The sequence below is a fragment of the Ornithorhynchus anatinus genome, chromosome 1, assembly GCF_004115215.2.
Source record: "Ornithorhynchus anatinus isolate Pmale09 chromosome 1, mOrnAna1.pri.v4, whole genome shotgun sequence".
NCBI classification, from domain to species: domain Eukaryota; kingdom Metazoa; phylum Chordata; class Mammalia; order Monotremata; family Ornithorhynchidae; genus Ornithorhynchus; species Ornithorhynchus anatinus.
The window spans coordinates 118243541-118265714 of NC_041728.1; the positions used below are offsets into that span (position 1 = coordinate 118243541).

Consider the following 22174-nt stretch of genomic DNA (forward strand, 5'->3'; position numbering starts at 1 on the left):
GAAGCTCTCCCCTACCTGTCTCCCAAATCTTGGCTGCCCTTCCAGTGTGGGTACGACTGATTCTGTTAATTGACATGAATCATTCCTTATTCATTAACTAGTATTCCTCCTTTTGTTTTAAGGAGTTTGATGAAGAGGAACCAGTTTTACTTCCTACTACAGTTTTAATACCTGCAGTTCCAGCTAAGTCAGAACCACTTCCAGCTGTAAAAGATGAAAAAGTAAACATTTGCAATATGTGGCTACACTTTAATGTCAACTGCATTGGAAATCAGTGCAGACGCATAATTGAGTCTCTTTAGGAAACTGCTGTTGCTCGTCTTGGCTCTCTTCTGCGCGGCTTGTAAAAAAAAAAACTTGTCAAAATAACCTATCGCTCAGCTTTTCCATGCTTTGTGTGCGTGTCTTGGAACCCATCCTCTACGCGGTGGTTCAGTTGAATCTGCCTGCCGCTGCTGTCGCTTCCAACAATTTGGCTGTTGGAAAATAAGACGTTCCCCCCTCTACTCGCTGCTTACAAGTGGAGGGGAAATTTCCCTGGGGCCAGTGAAGTGGGTCCTTCTCTAGGTTCTGACTTTGCTGCTCTTTGCTTCTGTTCTCAACTGGTTCCAGGTGGCTTTACCTAGCCCCTGTCAATCCGCTGGACTTTCTTCCTGGAGTCAGGGCTGGCTGCTAACCTTCCCCCCTTGCTGGTAATGTTAGGCTTGTGACAGGTAAGTGGAGGGCTGTTTCTTTGGGGGCTCTTGTGAGAACTAAACGGTAATGACATCCTTTTTAACAGGGAAAATTCTCTGCTTCCTAGCCAACATGGCCTGTAAGCTTTATTCGTAACGCGGACGGGCAAATCCTAGCTCATCTCTCTTCCTTTTCCAGAATTTACTTGAGTTGGATGAAGATTTAGATAACTTGGATCTCGAAGATATTGACACAACCGACATTAATCTGGATGAAGATATCTTGGATGACTGAACTACACTGCTATGGACTAGGTGATTTTATATGTAGAAGAAAAATCCGACATAATTTCAGCCCATTGTTAAATCATTATGTATTACTGGTGAATTTTCTTAACTGATCTTTTTCATGCTGCAAAGCTGCACGGACCCTTATAAAATCTTTCCAACTAAATGAGAACGCCTCAATTTCTTTCGTCTCTCTTCTCGGCAAGAGTGTAATAGTATGAGTTGCTTTATGCATGTCACCTGTTCCTCATGAACATTGTAACTAGTTGAGAATATTTTATGGAATTATTGCTATGGATCATTTTGAAAATTCAGTTTATATAAAAAGTAAAGTGGGTTGGTGTTGTCCTTTTTTGGGGGAGGGATGTATGTCTGCTCTAGACTGTAAGCTCATTAGGGGCAGGGAACATGCCTGCTACTTCTGTTGGACTGTACTCTCCCAAACATTTAATACAGTGCTTTGCACAGAGTAAGTGCTCAATAAATACCATTGATTGATTGATTAGAGCATTGCATTTTGAGGCTCACTTTTTCAAGTCATAAGGAGGTGAAAGAACAAAGGCACATACCAGCTCTGATCCTCCCCTCCAACCAACTCTTACTGCCGTGTTCTACTGTCACCGGAGTTGCCGGTTTCCATTTTTAGATGCGTTCATCTACAGTAAATGGCCTAGAGCAGCCAAGTTTCTTCTCCTCCTCTGTTAATCTGTAAATTTGTGGTGCCCAATAAAACATTTCCCAGTTTATAATCCCATCAACTAGATATTTCTATACATTTTCAAATCAATGATGACATGATGCTAGAAAAAAATAATTGATTTTTTTTTAGCAGACATTTGGATTAATTTTCTTTACACCTGAAATGTCACAACAGTTTTAACAATATATTGAAAAGAAGCACTGTAGTTATTTTGGGGATGACATCTCAGGAAGCTGCAGCGTGACTACTGAATGCTTCTTGGTAAGCCTGTAGTGTCAGTTCTATGTATCCTCCTTTTTGGGCTTCGGTTTTTGCAAATACCTATCAGAAAGAGAGATTGTAAATGAAAACAGTGCTTCCAGTTTTTGTTGTTCTGGGTACTTCATTCTATTCTATATACTAAATAAAATTCCAGGAAGGATACTGTGCTCCCAAGCAGCTGCTCTTCCCATCCTCTGTTTAGCCAGCACAGCCAGGCTCTCAGCCTTCCCTAGAAGACCACAAATGTAGACACTGATTTACTAAAACTAGAGAAAGGCCACAACCCTGCTATGGCTCCCCCAGTTGCTTCATCACCACGTTGTTGTTACGGGCTGTAAGATGAAATTCCTCGACCGACTACTTCCCTACTAAATTTATCATGAAGAAATCCAGGTGCTACTCAGGACAAGTGGACCACAGGGAAGAGTTTAGGACATTAAGACAGATTAGCTCAATTGCCCCTCTTTAATGTTACTCACGGGCAGCAAATTGGGGACTTGAAAGGAAGCGTCAAATTTTCAGACAACTTGTGAATTGTGTAGTCCAATCCACCAGAGCAGGGAACGTGCAGATAAAGCAGCGTAGTGGTATAGAAAGAGCAGAGGCCCGGGAGGCAGAGGACCTGATTGTCTTGTATCTACCCCAGTGCTTAGTACTGTGCTTGGCACATAATAAGCACTTCAAAACCACAATTATTACTATTATAAAATGCAGTACTGTGCTAAAGGATCCTTGAGCAGGTTGAAAAAGAATTGGTGGGACGGTTCTATGAGAAGCAGCGTGGCTTAATGGAAAGAGCCCAGGCTTGGGAGTCAGAGGTCATGAGTTCTAATCCCCCCTCTGCCACTTGTCAGCTGTGTGACTTTGGGCAAGTCATTTAACTTCTCTGTGCCTTTCCTCATCTGTAAAATAGGGATTAAGATGGTGAGCCCCCCCGGGACAACCTGATTATCTTGTATCAACCCCAGTGCTTAGAACAGTGCTTAGCACATAAGCGCTTAACACATACCATAATTATTATTTTTAATATTCTATAATTAAAGCCTCAGTGACTGTTTTTCAACAAAAACCAAGAAAAACTTGTACCTACTTATGTGACTAAAAGGAGCTCAAAAATGAGTCTTCTGATTTTGTAGTTGTCTATGCAAACTATTGACACAATACCAATTACCATCGGGAAATAAAGACTAGGCAAAGGATCCAACCTTAATTAAATTTAGCCCCTGGGCTTCTTGTTCTTTAGCCTCTTTAGCCGATTGACCATCTGGATGAAGCATGTGATAGAGTTTAACTAAACTCGAAGCATCATCCACTCTGAAACAAAATACAAGGTTGATGTTAGAAAATAGCTTTACCCGAAAAATGAGTTTACGTGCAACCAAGGTTCAGACCCAAAAGGATCGGGAATGGAAAGGCAGAGCTGGCCCCGCTTGGCCTGCAAAACCATTCAACTGCAGGCAGAGTTGTCGCTAGTCTCACCCACACCTTCTTCTCCCTGTCAACTCCTACCGCTTACAGTATGGAGAGGCTAACCCAGTGTTGCCTTCCTGTTTCCCCCATCAAAGCATTCTAAAAAGATAAAATAAACGGGCAGCGGAGGTTAATGACGCTGAAGATTCCAGAAGTACTTTACATTGCAACTTGTTTCCTAATATACATCGCCTCAATTGCAAAGAACCTCTAATGCCAAAGCCATCTGCACATTTATGTAAGGGTTCTGCCCATTTAAAAGGGAAGCCAGGCATCCTAGGGAGACGATCAGCCATGGGTAGCGGGGAGAGCGGACTGCTCATCTTAAAGAACTCGGGAAGAATTTTGCTAGGCACACTATCAGTGTTTAAGGAGTCTCTTTGGATCAGAATTAAAGCTCTGACAAAAGCATTCTCCCCCTGGTAACCAAGGAATGGTAAATGGCCCAGGTAGGGGAAAAAAACACCAACAAAACCTCAGCTCAAATATCAATGCTATCTAGTGAGTGTCTACATGTAAGTGATAGCCAGTTATAAGTACATGGAGAAGCAGCACAGCCTAGCGGATAGAGCACAGGCCTGGGAATCAAGGTCACGGGGTCTAATTCCAGTTCCGCCACTGGTCTGCTGTGTGACCTTGGGCACGTCACTTTACTTCTCTCCGCCTCAGTTACCTCATCTGTAAACTGGGGATTGAGATGGTGAGCCCCACATGGGATGGGGACTGTGTCCAACTCGATTTTTTTGCATCCACCCCAGTGCTTAGTACAGTGCCTGGCACATAGTGAACGCTTAACAAATACCACAAGTATTATTAAATGACGGCCCACAGTCATCGACTGTGACATGAGCTCTGCTGCTTGCCTGCTGTGTGACCTTGGAAAAGTCACTTGACTTCTCTGTACCTCAGTTTCCTCACTTGAATTAAGTACCTGTTCTACTCAGACTGTGGCCCTTGTGTGAAATGGGCAGTGTGTCTGACCCGACGAACTCGGATCTGCTCCAGCGCTTAATATAGTGCTTGGTACATGGCGGGTGTTTGACAGATACAACTATTATCAGTGCCAGTTAGTGCCCCTGACTGGCAACCAGACATGTGCCTACTCAGGGACTATCGAGAGCATAGTCCAGGACCTAAGAGGTGCTATGCTGTTTCCTGCAGGCAGCGGGGAGCCACTGGGACCCTGGGCTCGTTTTCTCCCGCTTGGCCCAAGAACAAGTAGAGGTTGTTCTTTCCAATTTAGGCAATAGGAGTGACTTGAATGGGAAGCACTCATGAAGTAAAACAAGTTGGAATGTAAAGAAAAGTATTTCTGGACTCTAAAACTTCAATAACCTCCACGCTTCCCCTCAGGAGTGGTTCCCTTCAGCCTAGTGATGGCGAAGCCCTCGACCTGTGTTCGTGGGGCCTGTCGGGTTGTGGAAGGCATGGGCCAACCTGTGGATGGTGACTCGGTTTACCACCAGTCTTTCCAGCCCAGCATTCTGTCTCTGACAAAGGTAACAGAATGCTCAGACTAACAGATGGAGCATTATTTTAAGCCAGTATTCGCCTCTCACGGTCTTCTGAGCAGTCTAAGAAATCTACAGTAACATTTTTGCAATATTTAAAAGCCTTCTAAAAATCTCTCCTTTCTTTTCCGTCTGTGGAATGGGGTGGTTTGGTCCTAACTAATTGGGGTGGACTTGAGTAAGTCACTTCCACAGTCAAAAGGCTGTATTTTGGCCTTCTCATACTTCCAGGGAATACCACTGCTGGGAAAAGAGCCGGGGTCCCTCTAGGCCCGGGATACTTGCAGGAACCATGAGGCAGCTGCCCACCAGGACACGGATCCAGAAAGTCCCTTTCGGCTCAGATTCGGGGCATTTCCTAGGTTCTCTAGACTCTGAGCTCCTTGTGGGCGGGGAACGTGCCCACCCACTTCATTCTATCACACTCTCCCAAGCACTCAGTACAGTGCTCTGCACACAGTAAGCGCTCAATAAATAGGACTGAATGAATAACTTTCCCCAGTTGCTTAACCAGAAGTCATTCATTCTCACTAGCTGAGTTTTTATGCAGCCAAGTTGTTTGCCTTTGCAAAGGTTAAGGGTTGGTGTCGATTATTCCGGTATAAAAAACTTGAAAATTGCAGGACCTAGGCTACTCTTGGCTGTTGATGGGTCCAAGGAAAGACAAAGTCGCAGGCACACCTGATTCTTTCAAAATACAGCCTGCTACATCACCTTGCCTGGCACCCACAAGTGCTGAGCTCTCACGGGCCAACCCATCTTCCCCCCTGGTGCCTCTGCAATGCTTGCCCACATGGGAAGAGACGAGAAAAGGAACATGAAAATGCACCTTGGATGAATTTTCACTCTCAGAAGCATCTAGCAATTGAACGCTTCTACAAGACCACCTGCGTCGAGAACTACACACACGTGCTTATAAAGACTTATATGTGCTTCAGGTTCATTTCAGTCACTGCACGCTAGGCAACTTCCAAAGAGTCGACCTGGCTTCTACAGGTTGGTTCATTCAAATACAGATGACATTCAGACTCCTTTGCACACACTTGAAAGTTCAATGAAATTGTTTTCTAATCCCACTAAAAATTCACTGACGTCCTTAAGTTAAAAAGATAGCTTAAAATTTGGATCAACAAATATATAAAATCACTCAAACATATATATAAGAGCACTCACTAAAACAAATACTTACAAATCTCTTTGAATCTGGTCAATGAGCAAACCGTCTATCATCTTCTTATTTACCAGATACCATACCATCCCACCAAAGTGTCTCGTGGAACGTAAGAGGTCATATTTACTCCGTTTTTCAATATCTTCATATGTCTGATGATGCACCTACCCATGATAAAAAAAAAAGAGTTAGATGAACAATGGAGCCAGAATCAAAGAAAATGATACTTGAGAAATATCTGGATAAAATGTATTTTTCTACTGATTTTTACCACTGAGACCCTGGAAAAGAAGGCACATCCCCAACCCATTAAACCTCCCGGTTTAGCAATGTGCACATGGTGAACATTCAAGCACTATTAATTGATAGGAATTAAGTCCTCTAATAATAATGACATTTGTTAAGCACTTAACTATGCGTCAGGCACTATACTAAACACGGGTGGATACAGGCAAATCAGGTTGGACACAGTCCCTATCCCAACTGGAGTTCACAGTCTGAATCCCCATTTTCCAGATGAGGTAACTGAGGCACAAAAAAGTAAAGTGACTAGCCCAGGGTCACCCAGCAGACAAGTGGCAGAGCTGGGATTAGAACCCATAACATGTAGACCTGAGGATCACAGTAAGATATGGCTAGTTTCAAAGCTTCGTCAGCCATAGGGCTTTCCTCCAAAATGAAGCTTACATGGGACAAGGGCCCTTCAAGCCAGAAGGAAAACATTTTAGTCATGGGGAATACTCAGAGCCTATTACAGGAATACTGAACTGAATTTGTAAAACTATGGAGGCATGCATGCGTAATGGCACTGGAGGATGCCAACATTTTATTCTCCACCTCAAAAGTTACCCAAAAGAACCCAAATTTACTTACATCCTTTTTTAAAAATTCTTAACTTTAGTACTTGGGAAATCTTGCAGTTCACATTGTCTTTTCCAACAGCCATGATTTATAAGACACTGATTTAGAGTTAAAGCTAATTAAGTCAACTCGCTTGGAGTCCTATAATCGCCTTTAAAGCCCATCTCGGAAGCCCTCATTTCAGACCTTTCTGAAACGGTTTAAAGACTCACTTTAATGTAATCAGCCGAATCTGGTTCAAATTGGGCGATGCAGAGATTAAGGACATCTTCATGACGGTCTTGACTAAACACTACCTGAAACACAATGGATACAGAGTCACCCAAGACCCGACTTCAACGTTTAGAATCAAGAAGTCGGCCAACAGACCCGCGTGGACACCCCCATGCTCCGGAACCGATGGCAAGTCTGCCCGGGCCTTCCCGCGAGTTTGGGCCTGCCAATCTCTCCCTCTGCTGCACTCTCCGCCCCTCCCTGTACTACCCGTGTGAGGTGCCTCGTGGAAAGTTGGGGGAAAACAGCGGCAACAGCTGAAGGGACTGTGTCTTCCCAATCTTCTGAAGTCTGGCCTTTCTGGCCGAGGAGAGAGGCTGGGAGGTTCTGAGAGAGAATTACGGGAACTCGGAGAAATAAGCTGGAGAAAATGGAAGTACCCTGGGTGTTCGCATTAGAGCTGGTATCTGGCTGGTGAAGATGATTTTTCTCACCTTGACTGTTGCTGGCTCTTGGAGTCCGGGTCTCAGCCACCCCTAGCTCTCGGGAGAGAAGCTCAGCTAGCCGAGCTTAGAAGAGAAAGGGTTCTAGCTCTGAGATGCTCCTTTCCTATGCCGATCTTACCACGTACTCTCCTGAGCACCTCGCTTGGTGCTCTGCGTACAGTTAGAGTTGTGCTAATAAGCATCTACTGTGTGCTAAGCACTGTAGCACTGTGTGTATATCAGACACAGACCTTGTGCTTCATGAAGCTCACCGTCTAATGGGGAGGAAAAACCGGTACTGAACCCCTGTTTCACTGATGAGGAAAAGGAGGCACAGAGAAGTCAATCGTATTTATTAAACGCTGCGCAGAACACCGTACTAACCGCCTGGGAGAGTACAGTATAAGAGGGTAACAGACACATTCCCTGCCCACAATGAACATACAAGGGACTTGCCCTAGGCCACACAGCAGGCTAGCGGTGGAGTTGACATTAGAACAAGAACCCCGAAACCTGGGTCTGTGTTCTTTCTACTAGACCACTCTTCAAATTCTCAAATCTTTGCCCTTTTCTTGGGGGAGGGCTGAAGTCACAACGGTGGGCGCTAACGATGCACGGACACTTTCTGACAGTTTTGATTTCTCTGTAATCTGAACGTCGCCTAAATTCCTTCTAATCGGCAGGTCAAAAGGTTTGGATACACACACTGAAACCCCTCCTAAACTCCAACGTGTGATGCAAGACAATCAGATTGTGATCAGTGACAAGTGTATTGACAGAAATCCCAAAGTTTTCTTACCCTAAGGTTTTCTTCTTTGAATAGTACTGGTGGAAAAACTTTACGCCCTTCTTTTGGAAAATAGATCTGTATCATCCTATCCCGTTCTTCCCAGGTGGCTTTGCGTAATGTCCCACTTGGTTCCCTCACTACGATGAACCGCTCCTGCAACAGAGCCACATAATCACGAATTAATACTGTGGATTATTTTTAGTTCTACTGTCACATTAGATTCCATTTCTAAAGCACTTTGTTACCAGTAAAGTATATATTTTAAATTAATACATTTTTTTTTAAAAAAAAAACACTACTGTGTTATAAAGACATGGCATGATTTCATTTTTCTTCTGGAACTAATACTGTGATGCATGGAAGCCTATGGATAACTGACTTTTGGAAATGGAGTAAAAGTTCTTTTTAAACACTTCTGGCAAGTGGGATCACAAGGAGTGAAATTAAGACTGTGGGAAAGAGAGAAAGGTTTTTGTGATTACCGCTGTCACTGATTTACAGAAATAGAAAATAATTTCCCGTTAACATAAAACTTACTGAACTGATTCACTCCAGATAGTGCTTTTAATTGGAAATATTGGTTGTCAGGAGTGCCAAATGAAGTGCCTTCCCATGTGAAAGCATGTAAATCACATTAACATATTCAAGATAAAAAAGGAGTAAAGCAATAAAAATATTAAAAGTGATAAAATGCAAGTCTTGTTGCATAATCAAACAGCAAAGATAACGCTTTGAAAATAAAATATTTACAGGGGTAAAAAAAATTCTACTCCACAACAGGTAATTATGTGCCCAAACTAAGTGATTAAATTATTAGATTTAAAATGTACATTAAGGTAAACTATTATAATAATAATGATGGTATTTGTTAAGTGCTTATTATGTGCCAAACACTGTTCTAAGCACCAGATCTTTCACATCCAATTCAGCAAAAAGATAATTTATAAGAGACTGGAGATCTCACATTTTTATTTACTGCCAAGTGCAGAATAGAACCATTAAAACTACCTTTCAATTTCTCTTCTCATGTCAGAGTACAATAAGAGGTTTTTACCAAAATGTGTGTTTTGGAGAGATCGACATTACCGAAATGTGTGTTTTGGAGAGATCGACGTTAGGGAACCGGAACTGGTCTTTACATTTATCTGGACTGGAGATGTGATATTGGAAGAAATGGCTGTCCCCTCTCGACTCATTTGGGGCAGAGAACCTGTCTACCAACTCTGTTGCGTTGTAAATCTCCCAAGTGCTTAGTACAGCACTCGGCACACAGGAAAAGCGCTCAATAATAACTGTGCTATTTGTTAAGCACCTAATATGTGCCAGGCACTCTACTAAGCGCTGGGGTAGATACAAGCAGATCAGGCTGGATGTACAATAATGTGACATTTATAATGTGGGATCTGTCAGGAACGTAACCCCTCCGTTTCAGGAGACCTGAGGAGACATCAGATTGGAGGGAAGGGGAAGAAGAGACAGAACTAAACCGAGAAAAACTCTGCCCGAGCTGCAAAACTGGGGTATAACGCTCCAGGCAGAAAACATTATAAAAATTGTCGGCATTAACATTCACTAGTGGTATTGCAAAAAAAAGCAGAATGCCCTACCAGGTGGAATCCCTATATATCGGTGGCATTTACTGAGTTCCTACTGTGTGCAGGGCACTGCGCTAAGCAGTTGAGCTGGTAGGCATATTCCCTGTTCACATCCAGCTTACAGTCTGTAGTGACATTTAACAAGTTGGGGCCTGGGAGCCACCAAGCCAAGCAGGCGCAAGGAACAGCTTAGAGATCTAGAAGAAACTGCTGCTGTGGATGGCAGCTTTCACAGCAAGTCCTTTGTTCTTGCTCTCAGAACCATTCAAAGTAACCCTGAGTCAGGAAAACCAAAAACTATTTTTTGTCCTTGAATAACGATAGTAAAAATAACCGGTATCTGGTTAAGCATCCATTAAATGCCAAGCACCGTGACAAATGCAAGATAGTCCAGTTGGACACTCAGTCCCCGTTCAACATGGGATGCAGGATATTAGCAACAGTAAAATTTAACAATTTAACAAAAACATTAAGGAAATTAAATATGAGATTTTGCTGGAGGTTCACCTAACAAAAATGACAGCAGAACACGTGGCTCTAGAATGTACACCAACGTGTTTAAAGAGCTTCAAGACAACTTACAATTATTTTACTTCACTCATCCTTGGTCTTTTTTTCAAAAATGGTATTTAAGTGCTGTACTCTTTATCGGGCACAGTAATAATAATGTTGGTATTTGTTAAGCGCTATGTGCCGAGCACTGTTCTAAGCGCTGGGGTAGACACAGGGGAATCAGGATGTCCCACGTGGGGCTCACAGTCTTCATCCCCATTTTACAGATGAGGGAACTGAGGCCCAGAGAAGTGAAGTGACTTGCCCACAGTCACACAGCTGACAAGTGGCAGAGCTGGGATTCGTTCTGGGGTAGATACAAGCACAGTCCAGGTCCCACATGGGGCTCCCAGTCTTAATCACCATTTTACAGATGACATAACTGAGGCACAGAGAGCTTAGGTGACTTGCTCAAGATCACAAGGCAGACAAATGGCGGAGTCAGCAATAGATCCTTGTTTGTAAATTACATGCTGTCCAAGCTGAAGGAATATTATAGAGGACTTGTAGGAGAATTCTACTTTTCAATGCAGAGCCTAAAACAAATTCTGAGCAAGTGCTAATTTAGCAGCAGACAAGCTTTTCATCTTTTTTAAGGCTTTAAGAAAGACACATTTGCAGTTTCAGAAGCCCATGTCAACCAATAAAATGGGGGAAAAAAAATGGTTCGAATGCCCTCAAAAAGATTTTGGTTATTTTAGCAACGTCCTTAGAACCCAACATAGATACTTTTTAAAAAATTTCCCACTTCACCATAAAGATAAGGTTCCCGAATGCTGGCAATCATAACCTGCACCAGAGAGCCCCAGAATATAATTCCCCAATGGCTAGGAATTCATCCATCCCTGAACACACTTTACCTGCTACATTGTTGGGGGCTAAGTTTAAATTTCCCTTTTGTCTCAAGTCTTTTTGTGGAATCTAACAAACAACATCACAGTTTAAAAACCAAGCAAGCTCCCTGTGGCTCTGGCCAAGTAAAGCTGAGTCTGTCAGGATCTGTGCGGGGATGTACTCACACGGTGTGGCGTGCTGAATGTTAAGTCGGTAAAGACATATTTGGCGGTCTCAGTTCCTTCAAGGATCTTATCCTCTGCTAAAATATCATTTATTGGTTCTCGTTCCTTCAGTACCGGAGGCATTTTTAAGCGTTGTTTAGCAACTTCGATAGCCTTTTCTGTGGCCTAAAAAAGAAAAATTTGTTCCCTGAAGAAAGTGGTCACGCTAAGGGAAATGGACATTGATATTGGGTGATCTAAATAAGCCATCTTTTAGCTCCTTATACAGTGAATTGCAACTTTTCCAGAAATTTAAAATTCCCAGGCAGCCACTGGATTTTATGCAAGGCAAGAGTAAGATGAAATGTAATTTTTGATTTTGCATTCATGTCCCACATTCCCTTTCGAAACAGGATAATCATAGTTTCCATAATTCCAGTTTGCTTGTGGTTAAAACAGACTACATTTTAAGTAACGGGCACCCTGGATCAAGGACCAGAAGATGAAGGTGGCTTGGGTTGAGAAAAAGTTGGCTTTTTGTTGCTGCTCTCCAAACTTTTGCTACAACCCTCATGTCTGAAGGACACATTTCAAAGAATCCTCTTTAAAAATATTTAATTCTGCACAAAGTACTTGCTCAACAAATACTACTGACTAAATGACTGGATTTTTTGGCCTCAAGACTTCTCTAGGATATGGAGCATCTGATTCACAGAGCTCTAGACCATTTTCTCGAGGAGATTTGTGGGTGATGAGTACGCATCTCAGCCAGGTTTGAGGGGAAAGAAGTGAATGCTACAGTAACTCTATTCAAGGGGTTTTAAGAGGTCTCTCTTTTCATCTTCTGCAGCTCTGTCCGGTATGTTCTGCTCTTCCACTCACTCCTTTTTAGAGAAAACACTTAGTCACATGGTATAAGGAAGAGAGAACATCGTTAAAAAATCACTTTTGAAGAGTCTTCCTCAGCGCAAATCAAGCAGACAGCAAGAATAGTCCTACCGATTTTCAAGCTCAAAAATCGTTACTACTACTAATGCTTTATGAAGCACTTTATACATGCTAAGTGCTGGGGTAGATATGAGTCTCTGTCTATTATATGGGGCCGACTAATTTATCTATATTTTACAGACGAGGAGACTGGGGTGTTGAGAAGTTAAAGGATTTGCCCACTCTGACTCAAATCGGATCGAAATTCCCACTTCTGTGTCCTTCCACTAGTCCTAATTCAACTCCCTATGAATGTCCCTAAGGCTGCCATCGCAGCGCCCTTTAGAGAGATTTCCTGCTGCCCTTCTTACTACTCTTATTTTAGCCCCTTGCCCTTTCTTTCAAAGTACAGCAGGACACATATGCAAAATATAAAATGTATTGAAGTGATAGGCTATACCCAAATGATTACTGCTAGTTTGGCTAGTTCAGTGTTGATAACTCCCAAACACCTGGCTATACTTAAAAGAAATGTACAGGTAAAATACATGCCTCAAACATTATGTGATTAATTTTGGCCAACCAATTATTTGAAGTGTTTTTTTTCCCCAAGCCCTTGCGACTCATGCCAAGATTAGCCACATTTTGACCTGTGGCAAATAACCTTAAAAGGATAAAAATGAAGTAGCCTTCCTAATTCTAGGATACACATTATGTGTGTATATATATATATACCTATATACAAACATTGTGTATGTATGTGCATTTATATATGTGTATATCCACATATACAATATATCTAGATAACTAGTTCATCTGTATTTTACCACCATTCATACTGGCAGACTATGGGTTACAGACATCAAAAATAGCACAATAAAATCAGGTTAATCTTCTCAATGACCTTTAAAACACTTTAAATGATACCTCCTGCAACTGCAAATCTGTCATAAATTTGTAGGTTGGTGGTTTAAGCTCCTGTTTGGCTGGTTTAAAAACTTTTTGCAAATCCAATCCGGTCATCTTGGAGAGAATACTTTGAACCTCTTCATCCATAAAGTCTGGCTTCTTCACCTCGGGGCCGTTGGACTCTGTCAAAACAGATGTGAATTAGTAATAAAGAAGAAAATTATTTAGTTGGGCAAAACAAAGCCTGAATGAGCAAACCAAAAGTTTAAAAATAAGCGGCCTCAAAATCCTTGCAAGACTTACTCTAGTGATTATCACAAAGGCTTAATACAAGGATTTGCAAATTGTAAGCGCTCAATAAATACCACTGATGGGTTGACTGCTAGTCTAACCAGCTGAGTTGCACAGCGGAAAGGGCAGAAAGGCCAGGGCGGAAAGGGCAGAAAGGCCAGGCAGGACTCAGACTCAGGGAGAAACCCCTGTCTTCCAGAACACTGTACAGGGCCTCTTTTTTTTCTTTAAGGCATTTGTTAAGCCCTAACTCTGCGCCAAGCACTGTAATAAGTATTGGGATAGATGTAAGGTGTGAACATGGCCCATGTCCCACAAGGGGCTCACCATCTTAATCCCCATTTTGCAGATGAGGAAATAATCATAATTACGGTATTTGTTGAACGCTTACTATGTGCCAAGCACTCTTCTAAGCGCTAGGGTAGATACATGGTCGTCAGGTTGTCCCACAAGGGGCTCACAGTCTCAATCCCCATTTTACAGATGAGGTAACTGAGGACCAAAGAAGTGAAGTGGCTCACCCAAGGTCGCACAGCAGACAAGTGGCAGAACCAAGATTAGAACCCATGACCTTCTGACTCCCAGGCCCGTACTCTATCCAATGCTCCATGCTGCTTCCCAGGAAACTGAGGCCCAGAGAATAATAATTATTATGGTACTCGTTAAGCAGTTACTATGTGCAAATTGCTGTTCTAAGCGCTGGGGTAGATACGAGGTAGTCAGGTTGGACAAAGGCCCAGTCCCACATAGAGCACAGTCTTAATCCCCATTCTGCACAGTAAGCACTTAATAATTAGGATTAACTGACTGAAGTGTCGAAGACAGAATTAGAATCCAGAATCTGTGACACCCAAGCCTATGCTTTTTTCATTAGGCCATTCTGCTTTTCACCAAACTCAGCAGTACCAGGACCCTGCACAGTGTGGCTGCCCATCAATCAATCAATCAATCAATCAATCCCACTGACCAAAAAATTGAAGCACAGAGAATAATAATAGGTGCTTAGTACGGTGCTCTGCACACAATAAGCGCTCGATAAATATGATTGAATGAATGAATGATGGTATTAGTTAGGCGCTTACTAAGTGCCAAGCACTGTTCTAAGTGCTAGTGTAGATACAAGGTCATCAGGTTGTCCCACATGGGACTCACTCTTAATCCTCATTTTACAGGTGAAGTAAATGAGGCCCAGAGAAATGAAGTGATTTGGCCAAGGTCAAATGGCTGACACATGGTGGAGGCATCATTAGAACACATGACCTCTGACTCCCCAAGCCCTGGCTCTTGCCACTAAGTCACACTGCTTCTCCGAATGATTATAATTATAATGGAATATATATATATACACACACACGTCTATTATAATATATATGAGCCTGGGCCACAGCTATATTCACCCACACATGTATATTATACATGGATCTGGGCCTCAGCTATACACACACACATGCATATATAGTATAATATATATAGGCCTGGGCCTCAGCTATAGGCACACACACACACAAGTCTATTATAATACATGCGGGCCTGGGCCTCAGCTATACACACATGGTCTTTTATAATACATACGGGCCTGGGTCTCAGATGTAGACATACACACACAAGTCTATTACAATACATATCGACCTGGGCCTCAGTTATACACACACACACACACGTCTATTAAAATACATGCGGGCCTGGGCCTCAGATATAGACAAACACATACAGACACAAGTCTATTACAATACAAGCGGGCCTGGACCTCAGTTATAGACACACACACACACGTCTATTACAAGCGGGCCTGGGCCTCAGTTATACACACAACACGTCTATTACAACACATACGGGCCTGGGCCTCAGTTATAGACACACACACACACACACACACGTCTATTCCTATATATGGTCCTGGGCCTCAGTTATAGACACACACAAATACACGTCTATTATAGTATATATGGGCCCGGGCCTCAGCTATAGACACACCGGTCTATTAGAATAAATACGGGCCTGGGCCTCAGCTATAGACACACACACACCCGTCTCTTGCAATATATACGGTCCTGGGCCTCAGCTAGAGCGACACACACACACCCGTCTCTTACAATATATACGGTCCTGGGTTTAAGTTATAGACACACACACCCGTCTACTATAATATATACGGGCCCGGGCCTCAGCTATAGACACACACACGCTTATTACAATATATACGGTCCTGGGCCTTAGTTAGGCGCACACAGGCGCACACACGCCAGTCTATTATAATATATACGGGCCGGGGCCTCAGTCACAGACAACCGCAGACATAGTCTATTACAATATCTACGGTGCCGGTCCTCAGCTATCGAGGCGCGCACACACAGGCACACAGACGAGGGGAGGCAGGTCTATTCCAGTATACGCGGGGCGGAGGACACTTACTGGCGCCGGAGGCCATCGAGCGGCAGTCCCCGCTCCGGCCCGGCCCGGCCCTCCGGGACGCCCACGGCCCCACCGGGCCCCGCCGCCCCCAGCCCCGCCACCAGCCCCGCCAGACCGCCGCTCCGCCCGCCGCCATGGCCGCCCGCCCGCCGCGCCGCGCCGGAAGTCGTCCCGCACCGCTTCCGGTCTCGGCACGGCGGCCCCCGGGCATTCTGGGAAATGTAGTTTTCCCGAGACAGAAGCCCCCCCGGGGGGGGCGAGGCCGCTGTTGCTCTCATTCATTCATTCATTCATTCATTCATTCATTCATTCATTCACTCATTCATTCATTCACCTCACTCACTCACTCACTCACTCACTCACTCACTCACTCACTCACTCACTCACTCACCTATCCATCCATCCATCCATCCATCCATCCATCCATCCATCCATCCATCCATCCATCCATCCATCCATCCATCCATCCATCCATCCATCCACTCATTCATCCATCCATCCATCCATCCATCCATCCATCCATCCATCCATCCATCCATCCATCCATCCATCCGTCCGTCCATCCATCCACTCATTCATTAATTCACTCATCCATTCATCCATTCATCCATCCATTCATCCATCCATCCATTCATCCATCCATCCACTCATTCATTCATTCACTCATCCATCCATCCATCCATCCATCCATCCATCCATCCATCCATCCATCCATCCATCCATCCATCCATCCACTCATTTATTCATTCATTCACTCATTCATTCACTCATCCATCCATCCATTCATTCCCTCATTCATTTATTCATTCATCCATCCATCCATTCATTCATTCATATTCATTGAGCCCTTACTGTGTGCAGACTACTGTATTAAACGCTTGGAATGTACAATTCGGCTACAGAGACAATCCCTGCCCACTCATTCATTCATTCAATTGTATTAATTGATCGCTTACTATATGCAGAGCACTGTACCAAGCGCTTGGAATCTACAATTCGGCAGCAGATAGAGACAATGAAGGGCTCATAGACTAAACATGTCTTGGGTTCAAATCCCAACTCCGCCATTTGTCAGCTGTGTGACCTTGAGCAAGTCACTTCACTTCTCTGGGTCCCAGTTCCCTCATCTGTAAAATGGGGATTAAGACTGTGAGCCCCACGTGGGACAACCTGATCACCTTGTAGCCCCCCAGCACTTAGAACAGTGCTTTGCACAAAGTAAGCGCTTAACAAATACCATCATTAAACATCACCATCCTCATCATTCATTAATTCATTCAATCGTAATTATTATAATAATAATGTTGGTATGTGTTAAGCACTTACTATGTACCGAGCACTGTTCTAAGCTCTGGAGTAGATACAAAGTAATCAGATTGTCCCACATGGGGCTCAAAGTCTTCATCCCCGTTTTACAGATGAGGGAATTTAGGCCCAGAGAATTTAAGTGACTTGCCCAAGGTCACACAGCAGACAAGTGGAGCCGGGATTAGAACCCATAATCTCTGACCCCCAAGCCCGGGCTCTTGCTACTGAGCTACGGTGATTCAGCACCAACTCTGGGCAGAGCACTGAACTGAGCACTTGGAAAGTACATCCCAGCTCTGCCACTTGTCAGCTGGGTGACTGTGGGCAAGTCACTTCACTTTTCTGTGCCTCAGTGACCTCATCTGTAAAATGGGGATGAAGACTGTGAGCATCACATGGAACAACCTGATTACCCTGTATCTACCCCAGTGCTTAGAACAGTGCTCTGCACATAGTAAGCACTTAACAAATACCAACATTATTATTATTATCATTATTATTATTATTACCATACAGCAAATAAAGGGAGACAATCCCGGCCCACAACCAGCTCATAGTCTGGGGGGTGGGGGTAGGGGACATTCATTCATTCATCCATTCATTCAATAGTATTTATTGAGAATTTACTATGTGCAGAGCACTGTACTAAGTGCTTCGAATGCATAATTGGGCAACAGATAGAGACAATCCCTGCCCAACAATGTGCTCACAGTCTAAATGCGGGAGACAGACAGCAAAACAAGTATTTAGGTGTCAATACCATCATACTTCAATACAAATAATAATGATGGTATTTGTTAATAATAATAATGATGGTATTTGCTAATTATAATAATAATACTGATGATGGTATTTGTTAAGGGCTTACTATGTGCCAAGCACTGTTCTGAACACTTACTATGTGCCAAGCACTCTTCTAAGCGCTGGGGTAGATGCAAGGTCATCATGTTTTCCCCACTATGATGGCTCATAGTCATCATCCCCATTTTACAGATTAGGGAACTGAGGCCCAGAGAAGTGAAGTGCCTTACCCAAGGTCACACGGCAGACAAGTGGCGGAGTCGGGATTAGAACCCATGACCTTCTGACTCCCAGGCCCCGGGCTCCAGCCACAAGAGCAGCATGGTCTTGGTCTGAAGGGGGTGCGGCTGAAGCCATCTACCAATCAGGGGGATTGATTAATTGATTGATTGATTGATTGATTGATTGGCAGTCACATCCACACTGTGCAGGGCCCAACTACTGCTGAGTTTGGTGAGAAGCAGAGTAGCCTCATGAAAAGAGCATAGGCTTGGGTGTCAAAAGACCTGAATTCTAATTCCGACTCTGCCACTTCAGTCAGTCAATCATATTATAAAGCTCTTATTGTGTGCAGAGCACTGTTCTAAGCACTTGGGAAAGTACAATAAAACAATAAATGCACATTTAGACTGTGAGCTCACTGGGGGCAGGGAATGTGCCTGATGTGATAGTGCGCTCTCCCAAGCACTTTGTGTAGTGCTTTGCACACAGTAAAAGCTCAATAAATACAATTAATAACAATGGTTCTTAATATGTACACATCTGTGATTTTACCTATTTATATTAATGTCTATCTTCCCTTCTAGACTGTAAGCTCAATGTGTGCAGGGACTGTGTCTGCTACATTGTTATATTATATTCTCCCCAGGCCTTAGTACAGTGTTCTGCACACAGTAAGCGCTCAATAAACAAGATTGACTGACTGACTGACTGACTGATATTCCCTGCCCACAATGAAGGGGAGACAGATGTCAATATAAATAAATTACAGATATTTACTAACTCTCTTCCCCTCTTCAAAGCCCTATTGAGAGCTCACCTCCTCCAAGAGGCCTTCCCAGACTGAGCTTCCCCTTTTCCCTCTGCTCCCTCTCTGCCCCCCCCTTCACCTCCCCTCAGCTAAGCTCCCTTTCCCCCCTTTCCCTCTGCTCCTCCCCCTCCCCCTTCCTCTCCCCTCAGCACTCTGCTCATTTGTATATATTTTTATTGCCCTATTTATTTTGTTAATGAGGTGTACATCCCCTTAATTCTATTTATGTTATTGTTTTTGTCTGTCTGTCTCCCCCGATTAGACTGTGAGCCCATCACTGGGCAGGGATTGTCTCTATCTGTTGCCGAATTGTACATTCCAAGCGCTTAGTCCAGTGCTCTGCACATAGTAAGTGCTCAATAAATATTATTGAATGAATGAATGAAAGTACTGTGGGGCTGGGAGGGGGGTGAATTAAGGGAACAATTCAGGGTGATGCAGAGGGAGAGGGAGAAGAGGAAAAGAGGGCTTAGGTGATGATGGTATTTGTTAAGCGCTTACTATGTACCGAGTGGAAACTTGGGGCAGGGGGGATGGACCCAGAATGGAAACTTGAGGGACACTCACAGTTAGGAGGTGGGAAGCAAAGGAAAAGCGGCCTGAGAGATAGGAGAACCAAGGGAGGACAGTGTCAGTGAAGCCGAGGTTGGATGTTTCCAGGAGAAGCGGGTGGTCGACATTGATGAAGGTAACTGAGAGGTGGAGAAGGATTAAGATGGACAAGAGGCCGTTGGATTTGATTAGAAGGAGATCACTGGTGACCCCCGAGAGGAATGTTTCTGTGGAGAGGAGGGGATGGAAGCCGGATTGGAGGGAGTCAAAGAGAGGATTGGAGGTGATTAAGTGGAGCCAGTGAGTGTAGACAACTCGCTCAAGGAGTTTAGAAAAGAATGGTTGGAGGCATGTGGGTCAATCGTTGGAGGGAACGGTGGGGTCAAGGGAAGGTTTCTTTTTAGGCTAAGGGAGACATGAGCATGTCGGAAAACAGTGTCCATGCCCCTTCCCCTCCTCAGAATCCCCTGTTGAACCCCATGGAAACAGGATAGGATAGGGTGGAGAAAGGAGGTCTTGAAGACAGACACGCTGTGTTCACTGACAGAGGTATTTGTGAAAACCAGCACTACTATTACCGCTTAGACCAGGATCTCTGATAATAATGTTGGTATTTGTTAAGCGCTTACTATGTGCAGAGCACTGTTCTAAGCGCTGGGGGAGGTTTACAGGGTAATCAGGTTGTTCCACTTGAGGCTCACAGGCTTAATCCCCATTTTACAGATGAGGTAACTGATGTTAGCAAGAGGATGCTTGGAAAAAATGGAAAAACAATAATAATAACGAGCATTCATCCTCATTTTACAGATGAGGTAACCGAAGCACAGAGAAGTTAAGTGACTTGCCTGACGTCACGGAGTAGACAAGTGGCAGAGGCGGCATTGGAACCCAGGTTTTTCTGACTTCAGCCACACTGATCCTCAGAGATTTCAGCATTCATGTAGGATCATCTTCCTGATTCGGGGCTTAATGGAAAGAGCCCGGGCTTGGGAGTCACAAGTCATGGGTTCTAATCCCACTCGGATGCTGGTCAGCTGTGTGAACTTGGGCAAGTCACTTAACTTCTCTGTGCTTCAGTTACCTCATCTGGAAAGCAGCGTGGCTCAGTGGAAAGAGCCCGGGCTTGGGAGTCAGAGGTCATGGGTTCGAACCCCAAATCTGCCACTTGTCAACTGTGTGACTGTGGGCAAGTCACTTAACTTCTCTGTGCCTCAGTTACCTCATCTGTAAAATGGGGATTAACTGTGATCCTCACGTGGGACAATCTGATTACCCTGTATCTACCCCAGCGCTTAGAACAGTGCTCTGCACATAATAAGCGCTTAACAAATACCAACATTATTATTAAAATGGGGATGAAGACTGTGAGCCCTATGTGGAACAACCTGATTGCCTTGTATCTACCCCAGTGCTTAGAATAGTGCTTGGCACATAGTAAGCGCTTAACAAATACCAACATTATTATTACTATTATTATTATTATCCCCCAGCTGTCCTCTTCCTCTCGATCCTCTGATCCGCAGATCCTCCTGCTCCATCCTACCTCACCCACTGACACTTGGACAACTGGATCTCCTTATCCCAAGTCCCTGACTGATTTCTAACTTCACCAACTCTGAACAGGCCTGGAAGTCAGAGGAGCTGGGTTCTAATCTCAGCTCCGCCACTTGTCTACTGTGTGACCTTGGGCGAAACACTTCACTTCTCTGTTCCCTCATCTGTAAAATGGAGATTTAGGCCGAGAGCCCCATGTGGGAAAGAGACTGTGCCCGACCTGATTACCTTGTACCCACCCCAGTTCTTAGAACAGTGCTTGGCGCATCGGAAGCTATTAGCATATACTGAGAGCTCAGCCCTACTGAGAGCTCACCTCCTCCCAGAGGCCTTCCCAGACTGAGGTTCCCCTTTTCCCTCTGCTCCTTCTGCTCCCTCCCTGCTCCCCCTTCACCTCCCCTCAGCTAAGCCCCCTTTCCCCCTTCCCTCTGCTCCTCCCCCTTTCCCTTCCCCTCCCCTCAACACTGTGCTCATTTGTATATATTTTATTACCCTATTTATTTTGTTAATGAGGTGTACATCCCCTTGATTCTATTTATCATGATTAAGTTGTCTTGTTTTTTGTCCGTCTCCCCCGATTAGACTGTAAGCCCGTCAATGAGCAGGGATTGTCTCTATCTGTGGCCTAATTGTACATTCCAAGCGCTTAGTACAGTGCTCTGCACATAGAAAGTGCTCAATAAATACTATTGAATATATACCATTATTATTATTGAATCCCACTTTATGACCAGAACCTCCTCACCTATCTTCTCTCCCACACTTTCCCCTAACCTAAAACAATCCTCTCCTCTCAAAGAGACCCCTCCACTTAGGTCATC

The 22174-nt window shown here is 44.0% G+C and overlaps 2 protein-coding genes across 4 annotated transcripts in view; one reads left to right on the plus strand and one right to left on the minus strand.

Annotated features, from left to right (window-relative positions):
* COPB2 (COPI coat complex subunit beta 2) overlaps positions 1-1131 on the plus strand; it is a 33811-nt gene extending 32680 nt beyond the window's left edge. The window contains exons 21-23 of one of the 3 annotated variants that reach the window (XM_029061513.1): positions 123-221; positions 613-713; positions 874-964. In XM_029061513.1, the coding sequence (XP_028917346.1) occupies positions 123-221; positions 613-696 (183 nt within the window). In that variant the 3' untranslated portion in view covers positions 697-713; positions 874-964. Of the gene's footprint in view, positions 1-122; positions 222-612; positions 714-873 lie in introns of all 3 variants that reach the window. The other 2 variants (XM_029061427.2, XM_029061587.2) reach the window with 2 other exon arrangements.
* Positions 1132-1763: 632 nt separating this feature from the next.
* On the minus strand, positions 1764-16180 carry MRPS22 (mitochondrial ribosomal protein S22). The gene is made up of 8 exons (XM_001505297.5): positions 16109-16180; positions 13424-13587; positions 11591-11755; positions 8434-8577; positions 7149-7232; positions 6094-6239; positions 3129-3237; positions 1764-1983 (listed from the first exon to the last, which is right to left on the minus strand). The coding sequence occupies exons 1-8, from the start codon at positions 16122-16124 to the stop codon at positions 1888-1890; spliced, it is 924 nt and encodes a 307-aa protein (XP_001505347.2). The 5' UTR covers positions 16125-16180; the 3' UTR covers positions 1764-1887.
* Between the last annotated feature and the right edge of the window lie 5994 nt (positions 16181-22174).